At 42.8% G+C, this 20,120-nt stretch overlaps 1 protein-coding gene across 2 annotated transcripts in view; it reads left to right on the top strand.

The window, feature by feature from the left end:
- robo3 (roundabout, axon guidance receptor, homolog 3 (Drosophila)) overlaps window positions 1-20,120 on the top strand; it is a 248,478-nt gene that overhangs the window by 108,687 nt on the left and 119,671 nt on the right. For both annotated transcript variants that reach the window (XM_029700135.1, XM_029700136.1), the window contains exon 2: window positions 15,951-16,277. In XM_029700135.1, coding sequence (XP_029555995.1) covers window positions 15,951-16,277 — 327 coding nt within the window. The remainder of the gene's footprint in view (window positions 1-15,950; window positions 16,278-20,120) is intronic.

The following is a 20,120-nucleotide window of genomic DNA, read 5'->3' as shown; positions in this document are numbered from 1 at the left end:
TCTTACTGCAACATTCTAACAATGTAATTAATAAATGTAATATTTGCTATCGCAAAAATGATCATTTGGTAATGTTTAGAATACAATTGTTTTTGTTGTTCAAATAACACACACAATAGTATTTGCCTTAGTTTATGTTACTGTAGGCTATATGTAAAAACAAAACAAAAAATATTAAAATTCAAGTGTACAATCAATTTTATCCATGGAGTGCATTTGTTACAACTTTGAAACAGAAACATATGTTAGAACATGGTAACAGCTTATTTTTATAATTACAAAATAAAATAAATACCCCAACATGCACTGTCAGCAAGATGTGAGGTTAAATTATGTATACGGTAAACTAGTCTTGCTAGCTACATTTTCAGATATTACACATTTCTAATTTTGACAGGAAGTCATTTTCATTTCAAGTGTACTGTTAGCTAACTAGCTAACGTTACGTGTATGATCTTATTAGTTGTATCTCAGAGCCATTTGCTTTGCTAGTTATAGCCCAATGTTAGCTAGCTAATATTGAACCTGGTTGGTTAGCTACCTGCACATTCATGCAGGGTATGGTTCATTGTTTACCTATGTCTTAACGAAAGACTCCACTATGCAAGTAACCATTTCAATAGAATGTCACTGTGACAACTGTTGATAGACGTAGCTAGTAAATTCGCCCTGTAAATTGTTGCCAGCAGCACAGTTGCAGTCACCAACACTCTGGATAACATAAAAACAGCCTAACCAGCTCTGCTATGCGAGTAAAATGGTCAGTGATCTGTTCTCTCATTTGTGTCTGGAAGTAGCTAGCAAGCTATCCAACGTTGGCCAGTTAACTTTGGTGCTTGACTGCTGTTGTTAGGACAGAACGCTCGGATCAACCCTTAAAGAGATGGGTGGGGCTAAAGCTTAAGAGGGTGTGAACGAATGGGTCCATTTTATGAAATATCATTTTGTGTCTCTGCTTTTATCCAATGTAAAAAAAACACTTTTTAAAATGTTGCTACATATACACTTCCTTAAAATAGTCAGAAGTAATCTAAGATAACTAAAGAAATCTGTCAGTAATTTTTCAGTTTTTTGCCGAAGAGATCTTAGGCGCACAATTTTACATCTAAATAAGATGTTTGGTGCATTATTTCTCAAGTGCAAATTTTGGCATCGTTGAATGAAGACAAACACTTAATTGAAGAAACCCTACTGTTGACCAATGACCAACAAAGGGGAGTATACTCCGGCTACTGACTTCGGCTACCGACTTCGGCTTGCCTCGAGAAAAAATGTGTGCACGAACAACCCTTGCTGAAGACCAAAACGAACATAACATCACAAAATGTTTTCATAATATTACGCACAAACTGTTTCGGATGGGAAGCATGCAGACGCCTTAAGTCCCCTCTCAAAGACAGAGAGAGAGCCTCCGGTCATGAAACCCTCTAGCCCCAAGAGGGAGAAGAAAACACCAGAGCAATTTCCTTTCCAGAGTTGACCCTGGCCTATTTAGTCACTCGCAACCAACAGAAGCTCAATTTTGAAGACCATAGCTTTACGACCCACTGTTTGTATTTTCATGCAAGTGCCACTTTTTGTTGTACCCCGGCTCAAAGAGTAGGCGGTTGGAGAGAAAGCACCCATTCTCCGCCCCCTTCCCTCTCCCAATTTAACATAGGGAAAGGAATGCCCATTTGCAAATAAATTCCCAGGCTTTGGCGAAAGAGAATAGGAGGAGGTGGAGGAGGGCTGCTGTAAAACAACACACTTCAGTGTAGAGGGAGGGGAGGGCAGTCTGGTAAAAAGAATTGCAGATGAGGGAGGAATAAGAATGTTGGTGGTTCTCTTTCCCCTCATGCCTCTCCTCTTGTCCTACTACCTCTGGTTGATAACCCTCTAAACTCTCAGATGGCGGTCACTTCTATAGTAGCCACTGTACTGGAATTACAATGTGAAAGGCTCCTTCCAGCCGTGGAGACTTGAAGTCAGAAGTTTTATTTGAGAGAGTTGCGGGGCTGAGTTGAAGCGGGGGGGTTGATTTAGCCGTGATTTCAAATGGTAAGCCAGTGCATGGATTAATCTTCTCTTTTTAGCCTCACAGTGTGATAAGGATTTGAGGTGCTATGTTCTGATAGGCAGCCCAGGCCTGATTAATTCTCAAGTTCCTCAGGTGGAAATTAAAGAGAATTTTCACAGTGTCAAAATGTCTGACTCCGACTCAGCTAAGATGTCATCAGTGTTTTATGCTCAGGTTTGCCCCGCAGGGAGATGAAAGCAGAGTCTTCTCACATACTTTACCTCATGTGTCATAACAGCCATGAGAGTGCACTGGAGGTATGTGTGTGTGTGTGGGGGGGGGGGGTTAGCAAGCTAGCTAGTTGTGTGGGGGGATGTTTAGCAAGCTAGCTGTATCAATTAGTCTTATGTACGTTGGGGAGTGTTGACCTCAAGGCTTTCTCATGTGCTTGAATGAAGAAGACAATTATTCAATTGACCTCTAACCTCTTGATGGGGGGGGGGGGGGTTGAGCCTGTTGTCCTGGAGATTTGAAATTGAACTTTTTTCCCAGGTCAAACCAAGATAGAATTGCCAAATGCCTCCACGGGCCACATTTTAGCTGATGTAGTGAATTTGTGTTCTAAAAATAGTGTTTAACCACATTTTAATTATATTTTGATTACTTAGAAAACACAAAGAAAAGGTTTAATATGATCTTTGTTCCGTTTGTGAGAAGTTGCGCTAAATTGCTAGTGTCTCTTTTAAATCTTGAACAATGTTAGCCCTGTGCAAATTATTTGTCCCCCTCGGCCCATCTTTCATCAGAATGTCAGTCAAGTGAGTACTTAAGTGATTTGTGGGAGTTGGGTGATGTGCAGATTGAGTTTACTTCCCCAGAGAAGTTGATCAATCTGCTTAGTGGTTAAAAGCCCACTAGGATAGACATGGTGAAATAAATAGTGGAGGGAGATGGCATGGAGATGGAATCCACTCTTGATGCTGGTACGCTCTCTTGTTTCAGACGACAAGGTCAAACCAATCCACTCTCTAACTTGAAGAAGAGAAAAACGCACAGCCGCAGCAGTTTTTCACTCTCCAGTATAGAATGATATTTGAAGTCTGAACAAGACTATGTTCCCGTACCAAGGCCATTGTGTTACTTTCTCTCTCTCTCTCAATTCAAGGGGCTTTATTGGCATGTAAATATTACATTCACACAAGTTCCAAAAGAATAAAGACATCTCTCTCTCGCTCATGCAACACCACGCCACCATTTTCTCTTCGACTTAGATCTACTCTCCAGCTAAGAAAGGTCTGTTTAAGCTTTGGAATAAAGTATTTTTTGTTGTGACTGTGCCTTTATGCATATTCACTCTAATAACATTGACACAGTCCTGATATTTCGTGCTAATCCTGATGCTGATCGTGCATCAGTTTATCATCAGCATTAGTTTAGCATTTGTCAATGTCATTTTGAGGCTTACCCGACGAGCATGTAATACTCAAATTTTCTCTCATCCTTTGCTGTTAGTCACGATAGCTTGCTGTGGAGTCTTAGTGGGCATGACAATATTGTATAGCATGTTCTTCTCATGAGGCTATTTGTATGTTTTTTTAAAACGTTTTTATAAATTTTTTTAAACCTTTATTTAACTAGGCAATTCAGTTAAGAACAAATCATTATTTACAATGACAGCCTACGTTAGCAGCAACCATAGCATGACCACACATTTCGGAATGATTTGATAAACATCTGTACTTCCATACACACAGTATCTGGTCAATACACCCATAGCCATACAACTCATATGTAATTACACAAATGCCAGTATGTAACATTAAAGCATTCTAATATCCATTGAAGACAAAGCAGCTCAACACTGTTGCAGTACATTGAGTAGCATTTGTACATTTACATTTTAGTAATTTAGCAGACACTCTTATCCAGAGCAACTTACAGTAGTGTGCATACATTTTCATTCCTTTTTTCGTACTTGTCCCCCATGGGAATCTAATCCACAACCCTGGCATTGCAAGCGCCATGCTCTACCAACTGAGCTACACAGGACCATAGCCTACATTGCACTTCAAATTCTCCTCAGGTCAGTTAAGGAAACCCAAACCATTGTACATCTTTCTGCCTTTGAACTAGGGCTGTAGCGGTGACCTTATTAAGCCACACCAGCAGTCATGAGTCATGACCGCAGTCAAATTCCATGTGACCGTTGAGTCACGGTAATATCCTCTTATGCACTCTGGACATGCGTTAGTAGTACCCAAATCAAACACTTATCATCAAAACAGAATCATGCTTTTAAAACTCACCTCACTGTGATGATCAATTTGAAGAAAGTTCAACACTAGGTTAAAACTGAGTGGAATAAGCATAGGCCTATATGAGCCCAAGCTCCCTCCCAAAACAGAAGTGAAATAATGATTGTGTTGTTATACAATACATAGCCTAATAGCCTACAGCATATAATGCATGGCAGAAAAAAAAGAAAAAAAAAATGATTTAAGATGTCTTTGGTACACAGTTGGTATATAATCCAAAATTAAACCAATTCTAGTAGTAGCCTTTGAGTGTGGACTGTATTATTAGGCATACTGGATGGACTGCTTACCTTATGCTACGCTCCACACTTCCTTTCCTTGAGTCTGGGGGAGAATGTATAAGCCTAGGTGATGCTGTTGGTTCATTGATTGTGCAGGGCGGCTTACTATCATTATAGTGAATTTGTACTTGATTTTGAATAGCCTAGTAATTGGGCATTTTTATATTTTCATAATGAATAGGCTGTCACATTACCGTTAGCTACAGAATATCTCACTGTGTGTTTCCTTCTCTTTTCTCTCTCTTCTTCATTCCTTTCTTGAGAGAGGGGCTGTCAACAGTTTAATGAAATATGTTTAGTTGTGGCAACATGTTACTTTCGATGTTCCTGAACAGATTTCACTTGGTTTCCCAAATGAAGCACAGTTAGCTGCAGGAACAGGTTTGGCAAGTCCATGGCATACAGAGTTTGGATGGAATATCACCTGCCATGCAGAGAGGCGCTACATGCTCCTCAAACAGTGGTTGATTCATGGGGTGAAATATTCAAATTATGATCAAGTTTATTGGTCGCGTACACAGATTTGCAATGTTATCGCAGGTGCAGCAAAATGCTTGTGTTTCTAGCTCCAACAGTGCAGTAATACCTTGCAATAATAATAAAAAACCGATATGCATATAATCCAGAAACAATCAAAAGAAAGTACATATGGATGACATGCCTTTTTCCCTTGACTCTTTTCCTGCCCATTTGATAATGGGCCGTTCTAAATCAAAATAAATGTTACATATTAGTAAAGACAAGATTAAATTGAGAATAGTCTGATTGGTGGAAATATGATCACTTGATGAGAGAACAGAGTGTGCAGCCTGAGGCAAGGAACAGAGCGCAATATTTTTTTGCAACTTTTTCAAATCATCTTAGCCTATAGTCACATCATGCAGCCCATACTGTATACAGTGCATTCGGAAAGTATTCAGACCCCTTCCCCTTTTCCATATTTTGTTACATTAGACATTTTTTTTTAAATGGAATACATAAAAAAAATCCTCATCAATCTACACACAATACCCCATAATGGCAAAGCAAAAACAGGTTTATAGAGATTTTAGCAAATTTTGTAAGAATAAAAAACAGAAAAACCTTATTTACATAAGTATTCAGACCCTTTGCTGTGAGACTCAAAATTGAGGTTAGGTGCATCCTGTTGGTGGCAGGTAGACTAGTGGTTAGAGCGTTGGGTTAACCGAAAGGTTGCTGGTTCGAATCCCCGAGCCGACAAGGTAAAAATCTGTCATTCTGCCCCAGAGCAAGGCAGTTAACCCACTATTCCCCGGGCGCCGAAGACGTGGATGTTGATGTTGATTAAGGCAGCGCCCAGCACCTCTCTGATTTAGAGGGGATGGGAAAAATGCAGAAGACACATTTCAGTTGAAGGCATTCAGTTGTACAACTGACTAGGTGTCCCCCTTTCCATTGATCATCCTTGATGTTTCTACAACTTGATTGGAGTCCACCCATGGTAAATTAAATTGATTGGACATGATTTGGAAAGGCACACACCTCTCTATATAAGGTCCCACAGTTGACAGTGCATGTCAGAGCAAAAACCAAGCCATGAGATTGAAGGAATTGTCCGTAGAGCTCTGAGACAGGATTGTGTCGAGGCACAGATCTGTGGAAGGGCACCAAGAAAAACTCTGCAACATTGAAGGTCCCCAAGAACACAGTGGCCTCCATTGTTCTTAAATGGAAGAAGTTTGGAACACCAAGACTCATCATAGAGCTGGCCACCCGGCCAAACTGAGCAATCAGGGGGGAAGGGCCTTGATCAGGGAGGTGACCAAGAACCTGATGGTCACTCTGACAGAGCTCCAGAGTTCCTCTGTGGAGATGGGAGAACCTTCCAGAAGAACAAACATCTCTGCAGCACTCCACCAATTAGGCCTTTGTGGTAGTGTGGCCAGACGGAAGCCACTCCCAAATAAAAGGCGCATGACAGCCTGCTTGGAGTTTGCCAAAAGGCACCTAAAGGACTACCAGACCATGAGAAACAAGATTCTCTGGTCTGATGAAACTCTTTGGCCTGAATGCCAAGTGTCACGTCTGGAGGAAACCTGGCACCATGCCTACGGCGAAGCATGGCGGTGGCAGCATCATGCTGTGGTGATGTTTTTCAGCGACTGGAAGACTATTCAGGATCGATGGAAAGATGAATGGAGCGAAGTACAGAGAGATCCTTGACCAGAGCGCTCAGGACCTCAGACTGGGGCGAAGGTTCACCTTCCAACAGGACAACTGCCCTAAACACACAGCCAAGACAATGCAGGAGTGGCTTTGGGACACGTCTCTGAATGTCCTTGAGTGGCCCAGCCAGAACCCAGACTTGAACATCTCTGGAGAGACCTGAGAATAGCTGTGCAGTGACTCTCCCCATCCAGCCTCACAGAGCTTGAGAGGATCTGCAGAGAAGAATGGGAGAAACTCCCCAAATACAGGTGTGCCAAGCTTGTAGCGTCATACCCAAGACGATTCAAGGCTGTAATCGCTGCTAAAGGTGCTTCAACACAGTACTGGGAAAGGGTCTCATTACTTATGCAAACGTATATTTCGGTTAGTCTTTTTATTAAATTGTCAAATTTCAGAAAACCTGTTTTTGCTTTTTCCATGATGGGGTATTGTGTGTAGATTGAGGATTATTTTTTAATTTTTTTTTTAATAAGGTTGTAACGTAACAAAATGTGGAGAACGTCAAGGGGTCTGAGTACTTTCTGAATGCACTGTATGTTTAGTTTTCTGACATTCTAAGATTTGTATCATTCAAAACTAAAGTAGCCAGATAACTCTAAATCTAGTGTATAGGACCTGTTTCAAATGATCACTTTTATGGTCAACATAGCCACATCACACGCTCTGGAATGCGAAATATATCCTTTCTATTTTATTCAGCTAAGTTCAATTATATTTTTCTTACTATAAAATCAAATAATATATACTGAACAAAATATAACGGAACATGTATAGTGTTGGTCCCATGTTTCATGAGCTGAAATAAAAGATCCCAGAAATGTTCCATAAGCACAAAAAGTGTATTTCTCAGAATGTTTCTTTAGACCTGCCTTAAATAAATGATGGATTCATTGTGATGGTGTATATTAAATTGATTTATTAGACTTTTTTTTTTACAATGCCAGCATAACGTTCAGCCACACAAACACTATCTAGATACTATCCAACCCTCTTTACATGGGTAGGGTCGGAATTTGAACTGGCTTTTTTTTTTTTTTTTTACACACAGTCCTTATCTACAGTTGAAGTTGGAAGTTTACATACACCTTAGCCAAATACATTTAAACTCAGTTTTTCACAAATCCTGACATTTAATCCTAGTAAAACCTCCCTGTCTTAGGGCAGTTAGGATCACCACTTTATTTTAAGAATGTGAAATGTTATAATAATAGTAGAGAGTGATTTATTTCAACTTTTATTTCTTTCATCACATTCCCAGTGGGTCAGAAGTTTACATACACTCAATTAGTATTTGGTAGCATTGCCTTTAAATTGTTTAACTTGGGTCAAACGTTTTGGGTAGCCTTCCACAACCTTCCTACAATAATTTGGGTGAATTTTGGCCCATTCCTCCTGACAGAGCTGGTGTAACTGAGTCAGGTTTGTAGGCCTCCTTGCACACGCTTTTTCAGTTCTGCCCCAAAAAAATTCTAGAGGATTGAGGTCAGGGCTTTGTGATGGCCACTTCAATACATTGATTTTGTTGTCCTTAAATGCACAGTCAACTTAGTGTATGTACACTTCTGACCAACTGGAATTGTGATACAGTGAATTATAAGTGAAATAATCTGTCTGTAAACAATTGTTTGAAAAATGACTTGTGTCATGCACAAAGTAGATGTCCTTACCGACTTGTCAAAACTATAGTTTGTTAACAAGAAATTTGTGGAGTGGTTGAAAAACGAATTTTAATGACTCCAACCTAAGTGGATGTAAACTTCCGACATAATCTGTATACATTTCAGGGAGGCTCAGCTCCATACTCTTCCCCATGGTTTCATGAGTTCATATTAAGCTTTGAAGCTGACACTTTCTTGCCCCTCTATACCACGCCAGGTGGGAATAAGTCCAGAGAGAGCCTAGGTTTGTCAGTTATATGTCTATCTCTCCGGACAGTCAGGCATTGGCCTACTTTCAGACTGTCTACTGTCCTCTCTCATAGTTTGTTAGCTACTCAATAGCCTCTTTCCCTTTTCAAGTTGCAATTGGAGAAGTAGTACAATGTAGAGCTCACCTTACCCCTTGAACACCTGTAACGGGTGTCGTAATGATTGGACCAAGGTGCAGCGGGAGCATGTATACTCATCTTCATTAATTGGTAAAAAGAAGGAAAAACCAAACAAAACACGTATACAAACACAACGACCACAACTAACAGTCCTGTTATGTGCTCAGACACTAAACAAGGAGACAACTACCCACAAATCCCATGACAAAAACACCCCTCTTAAATAAGACCTTCAATTAGAAGCAATGAAGAGCAGCTGCTTCCAATTGAAGGTCAACCCCATCAACTAAACATAGAAATAGAAAGACTAAACTAGAACATACTAACATAGAACTAACATAGAACATTAACCAAAACCCCGGAACACTCTAAACAAACACCCCTCTACATAAACACATAGCCCAACAAACCCCGAACCACATAAAACAAACACCCCCTGCCACGTCCTGACCAAACTACAATAACAAATAACCCCTTTACTGGTCAGAACGTGACAACACCAATTTATAACAGCGATGGCTCCTCAGAAGAGGAAGGGGATTATCATCCTATTTAGTGAATTTCATAAAAATAGTGAAATAGTTATCCTTTTTAGATAAATTCACCAAATATTTGATTAAAACACACTGTTTTTCATGAAGGTCCACAGTAGTCTAAACAGGACTATCATGGGTAGCAACATGGTGGAGCCAGAGGACAGCTTCTTTCTGTCCTCTGGGTACATTGACTTCAATACATATCCTAGGAGGCTCATGATTTCCACCCCTTTCCATAGACTTGCACAGTAAATATGACGACTTCTGGAGGATGTCCTCCAACCTATCAGAGCTCTTGTAGCATGAACTGACATGTTGTTCATCCAATCAAAGGATCAGCGAATGAATCTAGTACTGAAAGCATAATCTACAGCTAGATACCACTGCAGTGCATACAATGAGGTGAGTCGTTGACTCAGAGAGAGAAAGATAATAGTTGAAGAGTTTGGATTAAATTAATTTCTTAAAATGAAGGAGAAGCAGCAGAAAGAGAGAGCTAGCCATATTTTGCAGTATTTTTTCACTTTCACTTCTATTTACCTAGCTAGCTAATTCACTTAGCTAATTTAGCTTAATCAACAACCTGACTCAAACAGAGAGGAATGCTATTTATGATAGCTTGTTGGCTAAGGCTATCCAACATTGGAACTCTTCCAAGTCAAGGTATGCTTTCGGTTTTATTAAAGTATGTGGACACCTGCTCGTCGAAATCATGGACATTAATATGGAGTTGGTTCCCCCTTGGCTGCTATAACAGCCTCCACTCTTCTGGGAAAGCTTTCCACTAGGTGTTGGAACATTTCTGCGAGGACTTGCTTCCTTTCAGCCTCATGAGCATTAGTTAGGTCAGGCGCTGATGCTGGGCAATTAGGGCTGGCTCGCAGTTGGTGTTCCAAATCATTGCAAAGGTGTTCAATGGGGTTGAGGTCAGGGCTCTTTGCAGGCCAGTCAAGTTCTTTCACACCGATCTTGACAAAGGATTTCTGTATGGACCTCGCTTTGTATACGGGGCCATTGTCATGCTGAAACAGGAAAAGGCATTCCCCAAACTGTTGCCACAAAGTTGGAAGCACAGAATCATCTAGAATGTCATTGTATGCTGTAGTTTTAAGATTTCCCTTCACTGGAACTAAGGGGCCTAGCCCGACCAATGAACAACAGCCCAAGACCACTATTCCTCCTCCACCAACTTTACAGTTGGCACTATGCATTGAGCAGGTAGTTCTCATTGCATCCGCCAAACCCAGATTCATCTGTCGGACTGCCAGATGGTGAAACGTGATTCATCACTCCAGAAAACGCATTTCAACTGCTCCAGAGTTCAATGGCGGTGAGCTTTACACCACTCAAGCCGACGATTGGCATTACACATGGTGATCTTAGGCTTGTGTGCGGCTGCTTGGCCATGGAAACCCATTTCATGAAGCTCCCGAAGAACAGTTTTTGTGCTGACGTTGCTTCCAGAGGCAGTTTGGAACTTGGTAGTGAGTTTTGCAATCGAAGACAGACAGCTCTAGCAGGGCAAAAATTTGACTAACTAACTTGTTGGAAAGGTGGCATCTTATGACGGTGCCATGTTGAAAGTCACTGAGCTCTTCATTCTACTGCCAATGTTTGTCTATGGAGATAGCATGGAAGTGTGCTCCATTTTATACACCTGTCAGCAACGAGTGTAGCTGAAATAGCCGAAGGGGTGTCCACATACTATATATAGTGTAGCTATGTTGACTATGGTGGTGACAACAATGTAGGCTGTGTGTAGCGGTTAGTGGTTATAGTATGAAGGTTTGGGTTACCAACTCAGTGGCCTCAGTGGTTAGAGTATCCACTCTGAGATTGGAAGGTTGTGAGTTCAATTCCTGGATGAGTCATACCAAAGCCTGAAAAGATGGGACCTGATGTGTCTCTGCTTGGCAATCAACATTTTGGAGATAGCTTGGGGGTAAGACCCTGCGATAGACTAGCATCCTGTCCAGGGTGTGTACTTCTATGTCAAGCTGCCTCACGCTACAGAAACAGGAGATAGGGCAGGAGCCTATGAACCGTTCCGGATCACACAAGGGAAGGCTACTTAGGAAGGTTTGGCTTGGAGAGGTTTTTCACCTGGTCACAGACTACACTGAAGTCCACAAGCAAAGGGAAAAGGTGAGAGGAGGAGAGCGCGTAGATGCGAGAAGGAATTATACAACAAGCAAAGTGATGATGCTGTTTGTATGTGGCTGCTATGTAAGTGAACTGTGTGTGCAGGTGATCAGGGGTGTGTTCATTCCGCCGATTCTATTGGAAAAGGTTTCTTAAGTGGTGCAGTGGTCTAAGGCACTGCATCTCAGTGCTAGAGGTGTCTCTACAGACACCCTGGTTCGAATCCAGGTTGTATCAACCGGCCGTGATTGTGAGTCCCATAGGGCAGCACACAATTGGCCCAGTGTTGTCCGGGTTTGGCCGGTGTAAGCCGTCATTGTAAATAAGAATGTGTTCTTAACTGACTTGCCTAGTTAAATAAAATATACAAATAAATTACAAATTAAAAAAATAATAATGCAAGTGAATGAAACAGGGATGGATCTAACTTAATTTGTCCAATAGAAACTCTTGTTTTGTTTTGCAACTGTTTGGACTAATAATTACACCCTAGATCAGCTAGATGCTGGCAAGATTGTGCAATGTGAATGTGTTACTCTCTGTCACCTTGATTACTCCAATATTTGTCTCTCTACCTGTGCAGCTACGTTATAAACTTTAATTTGTAGGCTAGGTTGTAGCAACCTCATGATTTGTTTAGGGCAAATTTGTGTATTACGTAGTAGCCTAAACCTATCGATGTTACATTGAGCTGGGTGAATGGAATATGAATGACAGTAATCCAATATGCTTTAACCTCTCTTGGGTATGTGGGACGTGACTGTCCCACCTGCGGGACACACTCCCAACAGCCAGTGAAATAGCAGGGAGGCAAATTCAAAACAACCAAAATCTCATAATTCAAATTTCTCAAACATACGACTATATATAAAGATACACTTCTCCTTAATGCAACTACATTGTCAGATTTCAAAAAGGCTTTACAGCGAAAGCAAAACATTAGATTATGTTAGGACACCACCTAAACAAGAAAAGCCACACAGCCATTTTCCTAGCAAGGAGAGGCGTCACAAAAACCAGAAATACAGCTAAAATTAAGCACAAACCTTTGACGATCTTCATCAGATGACACTCATAGGACATCACGTTACACAATACATGTATGTTTTGTTCGATGAAGTTCATATTTATATCCAAAAACAGCATTTTACATTGGCGCGTGATGTTCAGAAAATGTTTGCCTCCCAAAACTTCCGGTGAATGTGCACATTAATTTACAGAAATACTCATCATAAACGTTGACAAAATATATAACAATTATTTAAAGAATTATAGATACACTAGTTCTTAATGCAACCGCTGTGTCAGATTTCAAAATAACTTTACGGACAAAGCACATTGTTCAATATTCTGAGTACAGAGCTCAGCCATCAATGCAAGCTGTACAGCTACCCGCCAAGTCATGGCATCAACAAAACTTTAAATTAGTGTTATAAATCTTTCCTTACCTTTGCTGATCCTCGGCGGAATGCACTCGCAGGACTCCCACTTCCACAAGAAATGTTCATTTGTTCGATAAAGTCCATAATTTATGTCCAAATACCTCCGTTTTGTTGGCGCGTCCAGAACACTATTCTAAAGGCACGATGCGGGAGCGCAAATCAATAGACGAAAAGCTCAAAAGTTCCATTACCGTTTGTAGAAACATGTCAAATGATGTTTACAATCAATCCTTAGGGTGTTTTTAACATAAATAATTGATAATATTCCAACCGGACAATAGCGTATTCATTACAGAAGAAAAATAAAATGCTAGCCATGCGTGAATGCGCATGAAGTAACTACATGACCTCAGACAGTCCACTGCTTGAACCGGCTGTTATTCCCTCAAAATTCACCATAGAAGCCTCAAACAACTTTCTAAAGACTGTTGACATCTAGTGGAAGCCTTAGGAAGTGCAAAATGACCCCTAAGTCACTGTAGTTTGGAAAGGGAATTCATTTTTAAAAAACTACAGCCTCAGATTTTCAACTTCCTGGTTGGATTTTTCTCAGGTTTTTGCCTGCCATGAGTTCTGTTATACTCACAGACATCATTCAAACAGTTTTAGAAACTTCAGAGTGTTTTCTATCCAAATCTACTAATAATATGCATATTCTAGTTTCTGGGCCTGAGCAGTAGGCAGTTTAATTTGGGTACGTTTTTCATCCGGCCATGAAAATACTGCCCCCTACCCAAGAGAGGTAGGAATAAGGCCACACACATTTAAAACAATCGTCCTCCCTAATCTTAAACAGCACCGACCGTTATAATAACATTGAACTCCATCTCTTGGCCTTTACCAGTTTACCAGTATCTAAACATTTGTCTAATATCTTGCTCATTTCAAGTTATGCATCCTTCTGCTTGGAAACCCAAGCATGACATTTTAGCTCAATCTCAGGCAATGTATTCTTCTCCTTTAAAAACCTTTGCATAACATTTTGCTCCATTTCCAGTTAGGTGCTTGGTTGCTTTAAAAATGCCCACATAACATTAGCTCAGTCTCAGACCACGGTCCCTTCCCCTTTAAAAACCTTTGCTTAACGTTCCCACATGGGCTGCTCTGACAGGCCCGGCCTGTAATATTTATGAAGGGGCTCTTAAAGCACTGTCATGCTGGGTTTCCCCGTCAACCTTCCACCAACCCCCTCAACGTAGATCTACACCCTAAAAGCTATTAGCTGAGTGTCAGTTGGTCCGATACTGTTCTTCTGCAGAGTCTGCCCTAGAGGGAAGACACTACTCTCCACAAACAAATGGAGAGTGTTTTCTTGTTTAGTAGACCGTCAGATTCTGTGTTATACTTGGTTATAGGCATGAGTAGACCAAGCTCTGCTGGAATACAGGTTATTTGTGCTCTTCGAGAGGCAGTATTCAAGTTAAGATTTAGCAGCCAGTTCAAGGATTTGCTTTGAAAGGCCTATCATTCTCTATGATAACGACCCATGATACTCTAAGATATTAGCCACTAACTAAGGTCAAGCTATCACATTTGCTGTTTAACATATGATTTGAAATTCCATCTACCACCATTTCCTTTACATCAAGATTCCACACATTCCTTCTATAAGAAAGTAATAGGTTTGAGCGAGGGTCCATCACTCAATACAATCATCTTGTATCTCCTCCATCAACTAAAAGCCATCTACCTTTGACTTGTTAATCCTATAACCCTGGAGGATTCGACCGTGGAAGGAAAAATATTCGCCCAGTGGATACGAAGCCGCCCTCTTGTCAGTTGTTATCAGACACAATTTGAACCTACATTCTCACACCTGGCTCTGTGGAGAGGTCTTGAGAGCCTCCTCCTCCATCTTGGTTTGCCGACAAGTCATCAAAAATCGGGATGCATCTCCTTAATTATTCTGACAAACACCGGGAGAAAAATTCTCTAAAAAAACAATCTCGCCCCACGGTGCTAGTGTTTCTGCTCCTGTTGCTATTCATCCATAATTGTCCCATCAACACACTGTCATTAAAACTTGGGGGAATGACAAGGAAGCAATTTCTAAGCACTACAGCATCAAAACCTGTTGGAATTATTCTTATCTCATACTCACTCACTCACTCACTCACTCACTCACTCACTCACTCACTCACTCACTCACTCACTCTAAACAAAAACCCTTGGCAGTGCATACTCAAGGAGCCCTATCCCCTCTCCCCTCTAGAAAGTTAGTGCATACTCAAGGAGCCCTCTCCCCGCCAGAAGGTTAGTGCATACTCAAGGAGCCCTATCTCCGCCAGAAGGTTAGTGCATACTCAAGGAGCCCTATCCCCGCCAGAAAGTTAGTGCATACTCAAGGAGCCCTCTCCCCTCCAGAAAGTTAGTGCATACTCAAGGAGCCCTCTCCCCTCCAGAAAGTTAGTGCATACTCAAGGAGCCCTCTCCCCTCCAGAAAGTTAGTGCATACTCAAGGAGCCCTCTCCCCTCCAGAAGGTTAGTGCATACTCAAGGAGCCCTATCCCCGCCAGAAAGTTAGTGCATACTCAAGGAGCCCTCTCCCCTCCAGAAAGTTAGTGCATACTCAAGGAGCCCTCTTCCCTCCAGAAGGTTAGTGCATACTCAAGGAGCCCTCTCCCCTCCAGAAAGTTAGTGCATACTCAAGGAGCCCTCTCCCCTCCAGAAAGTTAGTGCATACTCAAGGAGCCCTCTCCCCTCCAGAAAGTTAGTGCATACTCAAGGAGCCCTCTCCCCTCCAGAAAGTTAGTGCATACTCAAGGAGCCCTATCCCCTCCAGAAGGTTAGTGCATACTCAAGGAGCCCTATCCCCACCAGAAAGTTAGTGCATACTCAAGGAGCCCTATCCCCTCTCCCTTCCAGAAAGTTAGTGCATATTCACAACATAGAAGATTATTCACCCTCTTCACTCTCTCCTGCTTTTACCTACTTACTGACAACAAGTCACACAACAGAGTACACTTTTAACCCGTTACCCCCTCTCTCTCTATTCCAGGATCCCGGCCCAGGTTGGAGGATGCCCCCCCGCGGATTGTGGAGCACCCCTCTGACCTGATCGTGTCCAAGGGCGAACCAGCCACCCTCAACTGCAAGGCCGAGGGGCGTCCCAGCCCCATGGTGGAGTGGTACAAAGATGGCGAACGAGTGGAGACAGACAGGGAAGACCCGCGCTCCCACCGTATGCTGCTTCCCAGCGGCTCCCTCTTCTTCCTGCGTATCGTCCACGGTCGACGGAGCAAGCCTGACGAGGGGGTCTATGTGTGTGTGGCACGCAACTACCTAGGCGAGGCCGTCAGTCGCAATGCATCGCTGGAGGTGGCAAGTAAGTGCCTTTGCTTTTGTCTGACATTTTGGCTCTTGGTGTCAGCCAAGATGGCAGAGATGGCTGGAGAATAGCACTGTATAGCACTGACAGAGAAGACAGTCAATCTTCCTGGACTGGGTTCATTAATGCGAATAAGTGACAACTCAAGCGAATAAGTGCCATTGGAAAGGGAAAGTGTAGCAAGAACAGCCAATGGTTGCTGTTTCCAGGTGTTAGCCCCCGAAATCATCTCACGCACACGCACACACTATAGAAAAACCTTTGAGATTGGAAAGCAATGGAAGTTGGCGCCTAGCAACTTTTCACAATTGGACACTGCTGATATCTGTTCTGCTGTAATGAAATGTGGACGAGCCAATTTGATTTCACTATTAGATTAGCCAATGCGCTATTGCATTAGGATTTCATTATGTAATTCCGTTCTACAACAACACCTGGTAATTTGAGTATTTCAGTATTTTCAAGCTGTTTTATTAAGTTTTTCCTGATATGAGTTGAAGGTGGTTTCTTTGTATGTATTGTTGCCTGATTTTCACTGTAGCCCTGGGAGGCTACAGTTACCCAATTCCTCAGAATCTCTTATAGGATGATGTAAGCAGTTTATCTGACAGACTGTTGTTTGTATACAGTATTGACAGCAACATACACATATCTATTAGAGCTAAATTCTTGTGAAGGCTGTCTTTGCCACATGACTAACGATCCCCCCTCAAATTAGCCCTGAAGCACAGAAACTGTTTTTACTAAGGTAGCAGAGAAAGTCAAATGCTTTCATCCATCCTTTTGTGGAGTGTATATTGGAGCCAATATTGCTCGCCTTAAAACTTGCAAACATCTCAGGAATTTCTAAATTCTTCTGCCTTTAAACCCCCCATAACATGAAACTCACCTCCCGATGCAGTAATAAGAAACAGCTTAAGAGAAGAGAAAAAAGGGGCGATAACATCTCCCCTTCAATCCACAAGTCAGTGAAACTCTATACCCTCTATATCCTGTTTTGGAGCCTTCCAAAACAGGACGCAGGACCCGAGGTGTCGTAACACCTTGGGTCCTGCATCCTGTTTTGGAAGGCTCCAGCCCTATAACCTAATCTTCAAGCCTAATTTCCCCCTGAATGCTTCCACGGAAACACTAACATAAATTAGTCCCATGCTTGTTCTTTGGCGGGGTCGTTAAGGCGTACGTCAGTCACCTGAACGGAGAGCATAACTCCAAGGATTATCTTTTTACTTTGTCTTGCTCTCATATCCCGATGCCTCAAATAGCCACATGTTTTATGGGATTGGCTGTGAGCAAGCAGATTGGAGTTGTGTTCTTGGCCGTTCAGAAGGGTGTACTTTCAGCAGTAAAGCCTTAGGAGGTAATCGTCTGTGCTAGGGGAAGTGGAGTAGGCTGCAGAACACAGGATACTTTGGGAGCTGAGGAATAAGGCAATGTGTAGTGGAAATGTTTTTGTTGGAATCATGATTTGTCTGACTAGTATTTTCAGCCTTATATGCCATGGTGGTATTTTTGAGGCGGGCTGCTTATGTTAGCTCTAAGACTGGTGCTGGTTTTACAGAAGACATACCTTTCTTTTACCAGGGTAAGTTGATTGAGAAGGCATTCTCATTTACACTGTATGGTCTAAGGAAGAGTTGCAATGGAAAGTGGTTGAATGAGCCAATGATGGCTCTCAGCTTCTCTTGTCTCCATTTGATGCGTGTCTGGTTTCACCAAGTCAGTGCTATACAGGTTTCTCTCTTGCTTCACTGGGTCACTCCTAATCCTATGGCCATGAGGTACTGGCATCCTGACCTAGTCTCTGGAGCCCTGTGTCTCTGCTGGTCTCTGAAGCTGGTATCTCTGAGACCAATTCACCCTGCAGCTGGCTTTCGACCGAGATACGCACATACACACCGAATGCCTGCTACGACCCTCAGGGAGAGGACACCCCCCCCCCACCAACACACACATCCCTTACTACAACACACACCCCCACACACTGCCCATTGTGGATCAGTGGCACTGCTCATACCTACCATTTCCTCTCCCCAGAAGATAAGGATCCTATGTTTCCTCTTTCTCTGTCTGCAACCCCATGGTTATATGAGTGTGTGTGTGTGTGCGCACACATCTGACTTTCGGATCATTGGCCCCAGGGCTGGCTCATGGCTGGGGTCGCCAAGAGAGGAACTGCTCATCTCCATCAGTGGGCGCGTGCCAATGGTGCCTGCATGATGATGGTGATGCCTGAAATACGACCCTGGATGCCAGGACCCTCTGTGCCACTGTGCCCATGCCAGGGGCACAGCATGGCATCGGTGTGGCGCGGGTATGGGGCGGGCATGGCAGTAGCCTTTCAATGGCTCTTTGCTAGTTAGTGAGCTGGGGGTAGGAGCCAGATTGCTCGGTGGGATGGCTCACTCACAGGTTCAGGGGGTTTAACCTCTAGTTGCTCCATCTGCTACCAGCGGAGAGGCACTGAGCAGCACAGATGAGTGGTGGTCTACAGACCAGACAGGCACTGTCCATACTGTGAGTGTGTGTGTGTGTATATGTGTCATTGTGTATATATAGTACATTACTGTGTCTGTGTTGAATGTGTTCACCTATGTGTGTGTTTCGTGGATGGCATCCACATCAAAGACCATATCACATTTTACGGCTAAAAATGCAAGGTAATAGCCATCGCTGTACAATAGACCCAACTGAAGAGAAGCTGTTTGAAATTCAGACTGCCTGTCCCCAGGTCGCCAGTCAATTGTTTGGTGTTTTATATTGCTCTGAAGGTTTTATGACCCTGTCTCTGTCTCTGTCTCTACCGCTGCTTTTATGGTTCATGAATATGTTTGAGGAGGAGGGGCATGGAGGTGTACAAGAGGGGGACAGGGAGCAGGATCAGTCCCTGAGATACATTTGAAATAGGATTGCCTGGGGTAACTTGGGAGAGAGGGAGGTCCAAAAAAGAGCCTGAAGGTCATGTGGAGGTCAGCTGTGGTTTCCAGGGGAACAGGTGGGGGCAGGATGGCAGCTGTCGGGGGAATTCTGGGAATTCACAGGTGAGGGGAGGATCTGACGACACTATCACCCTCCCTCCTCTATCTGGTGTGTGTGTGGTTCAGTGTGTGTGTGTGTGTGTCTCTGTTTTTTATGTTTGTGTGTGTCTGTGTTTGTATGTGTGTGGCAGGAGCAGGGCCAACTTTATCACCCATCCTAATCCAGGACGGCAGTGTCTGAGAAGCAGCTGAAGCACACACGCACACAAACACACACCCCCACCCTTCCTCCAGAAAAATAGATTTGGAGGTTTGAGGGGATTAGGAACTGGGAGGAAGGGGGGGACTTGGCAGATAAGGGTGTCTGAGTTGCCTCCCTCCATTTTGAAATGGCCAAGCTGCTACAGGGCACACTCTCCTCAGGCAGCTCCAGGCTGGTTTCCCTCTTTGTTATTAACCCTGGTCAGGGCCAATATGGGCCACGTTTCTCCATAACTGCTTCACACTCCTGACTGAGCTTTTTCCAACCTCATGTCTAGCTAGGAGCAGAAATCCTGAAATATAGGCCTGGGCCCATAGTCGCCAGCAGAGATTAGGGACATCAGTGGTTCCAAGGCAATTTGCCACTGTCTTTGAGTCGGACTGTCTCTGAGTTGATCTCTCTGAGTTGGTCAGTCTCTGAATTACTCTCTTTGAGTTGGTCAGTCTCTGAGTTGGTCAGTCTCTGAGTTGGTCAGTCTCTGAGTTGGTCAGTCTCTGAGTTGGTCAGTCTCTGAGTTGACCTCTCTTTGAGTTGGTCAGTCTTTGAGTTGGTCAGTCTTTGAGTTGGTCAGTCTTTGAGTTGATCTTTCAGAGTTGATAT

This window comes from Salmo trutta, chromosome 19 (assembly GCF_901001165.1).
Source record: "Salmo trutta chromosome 19, fSalTru1.1, whole genome shotgun sequence".
Lineage (NCBI taxonomy): Eukaryota > Metazoa > Chordata > Actinopteri > Salmoniformes > Salmonidae > Salmo > Salmo trutta.
This window is presented reverse-complemented; position numbering and strand designations above follow the sequence as displayed.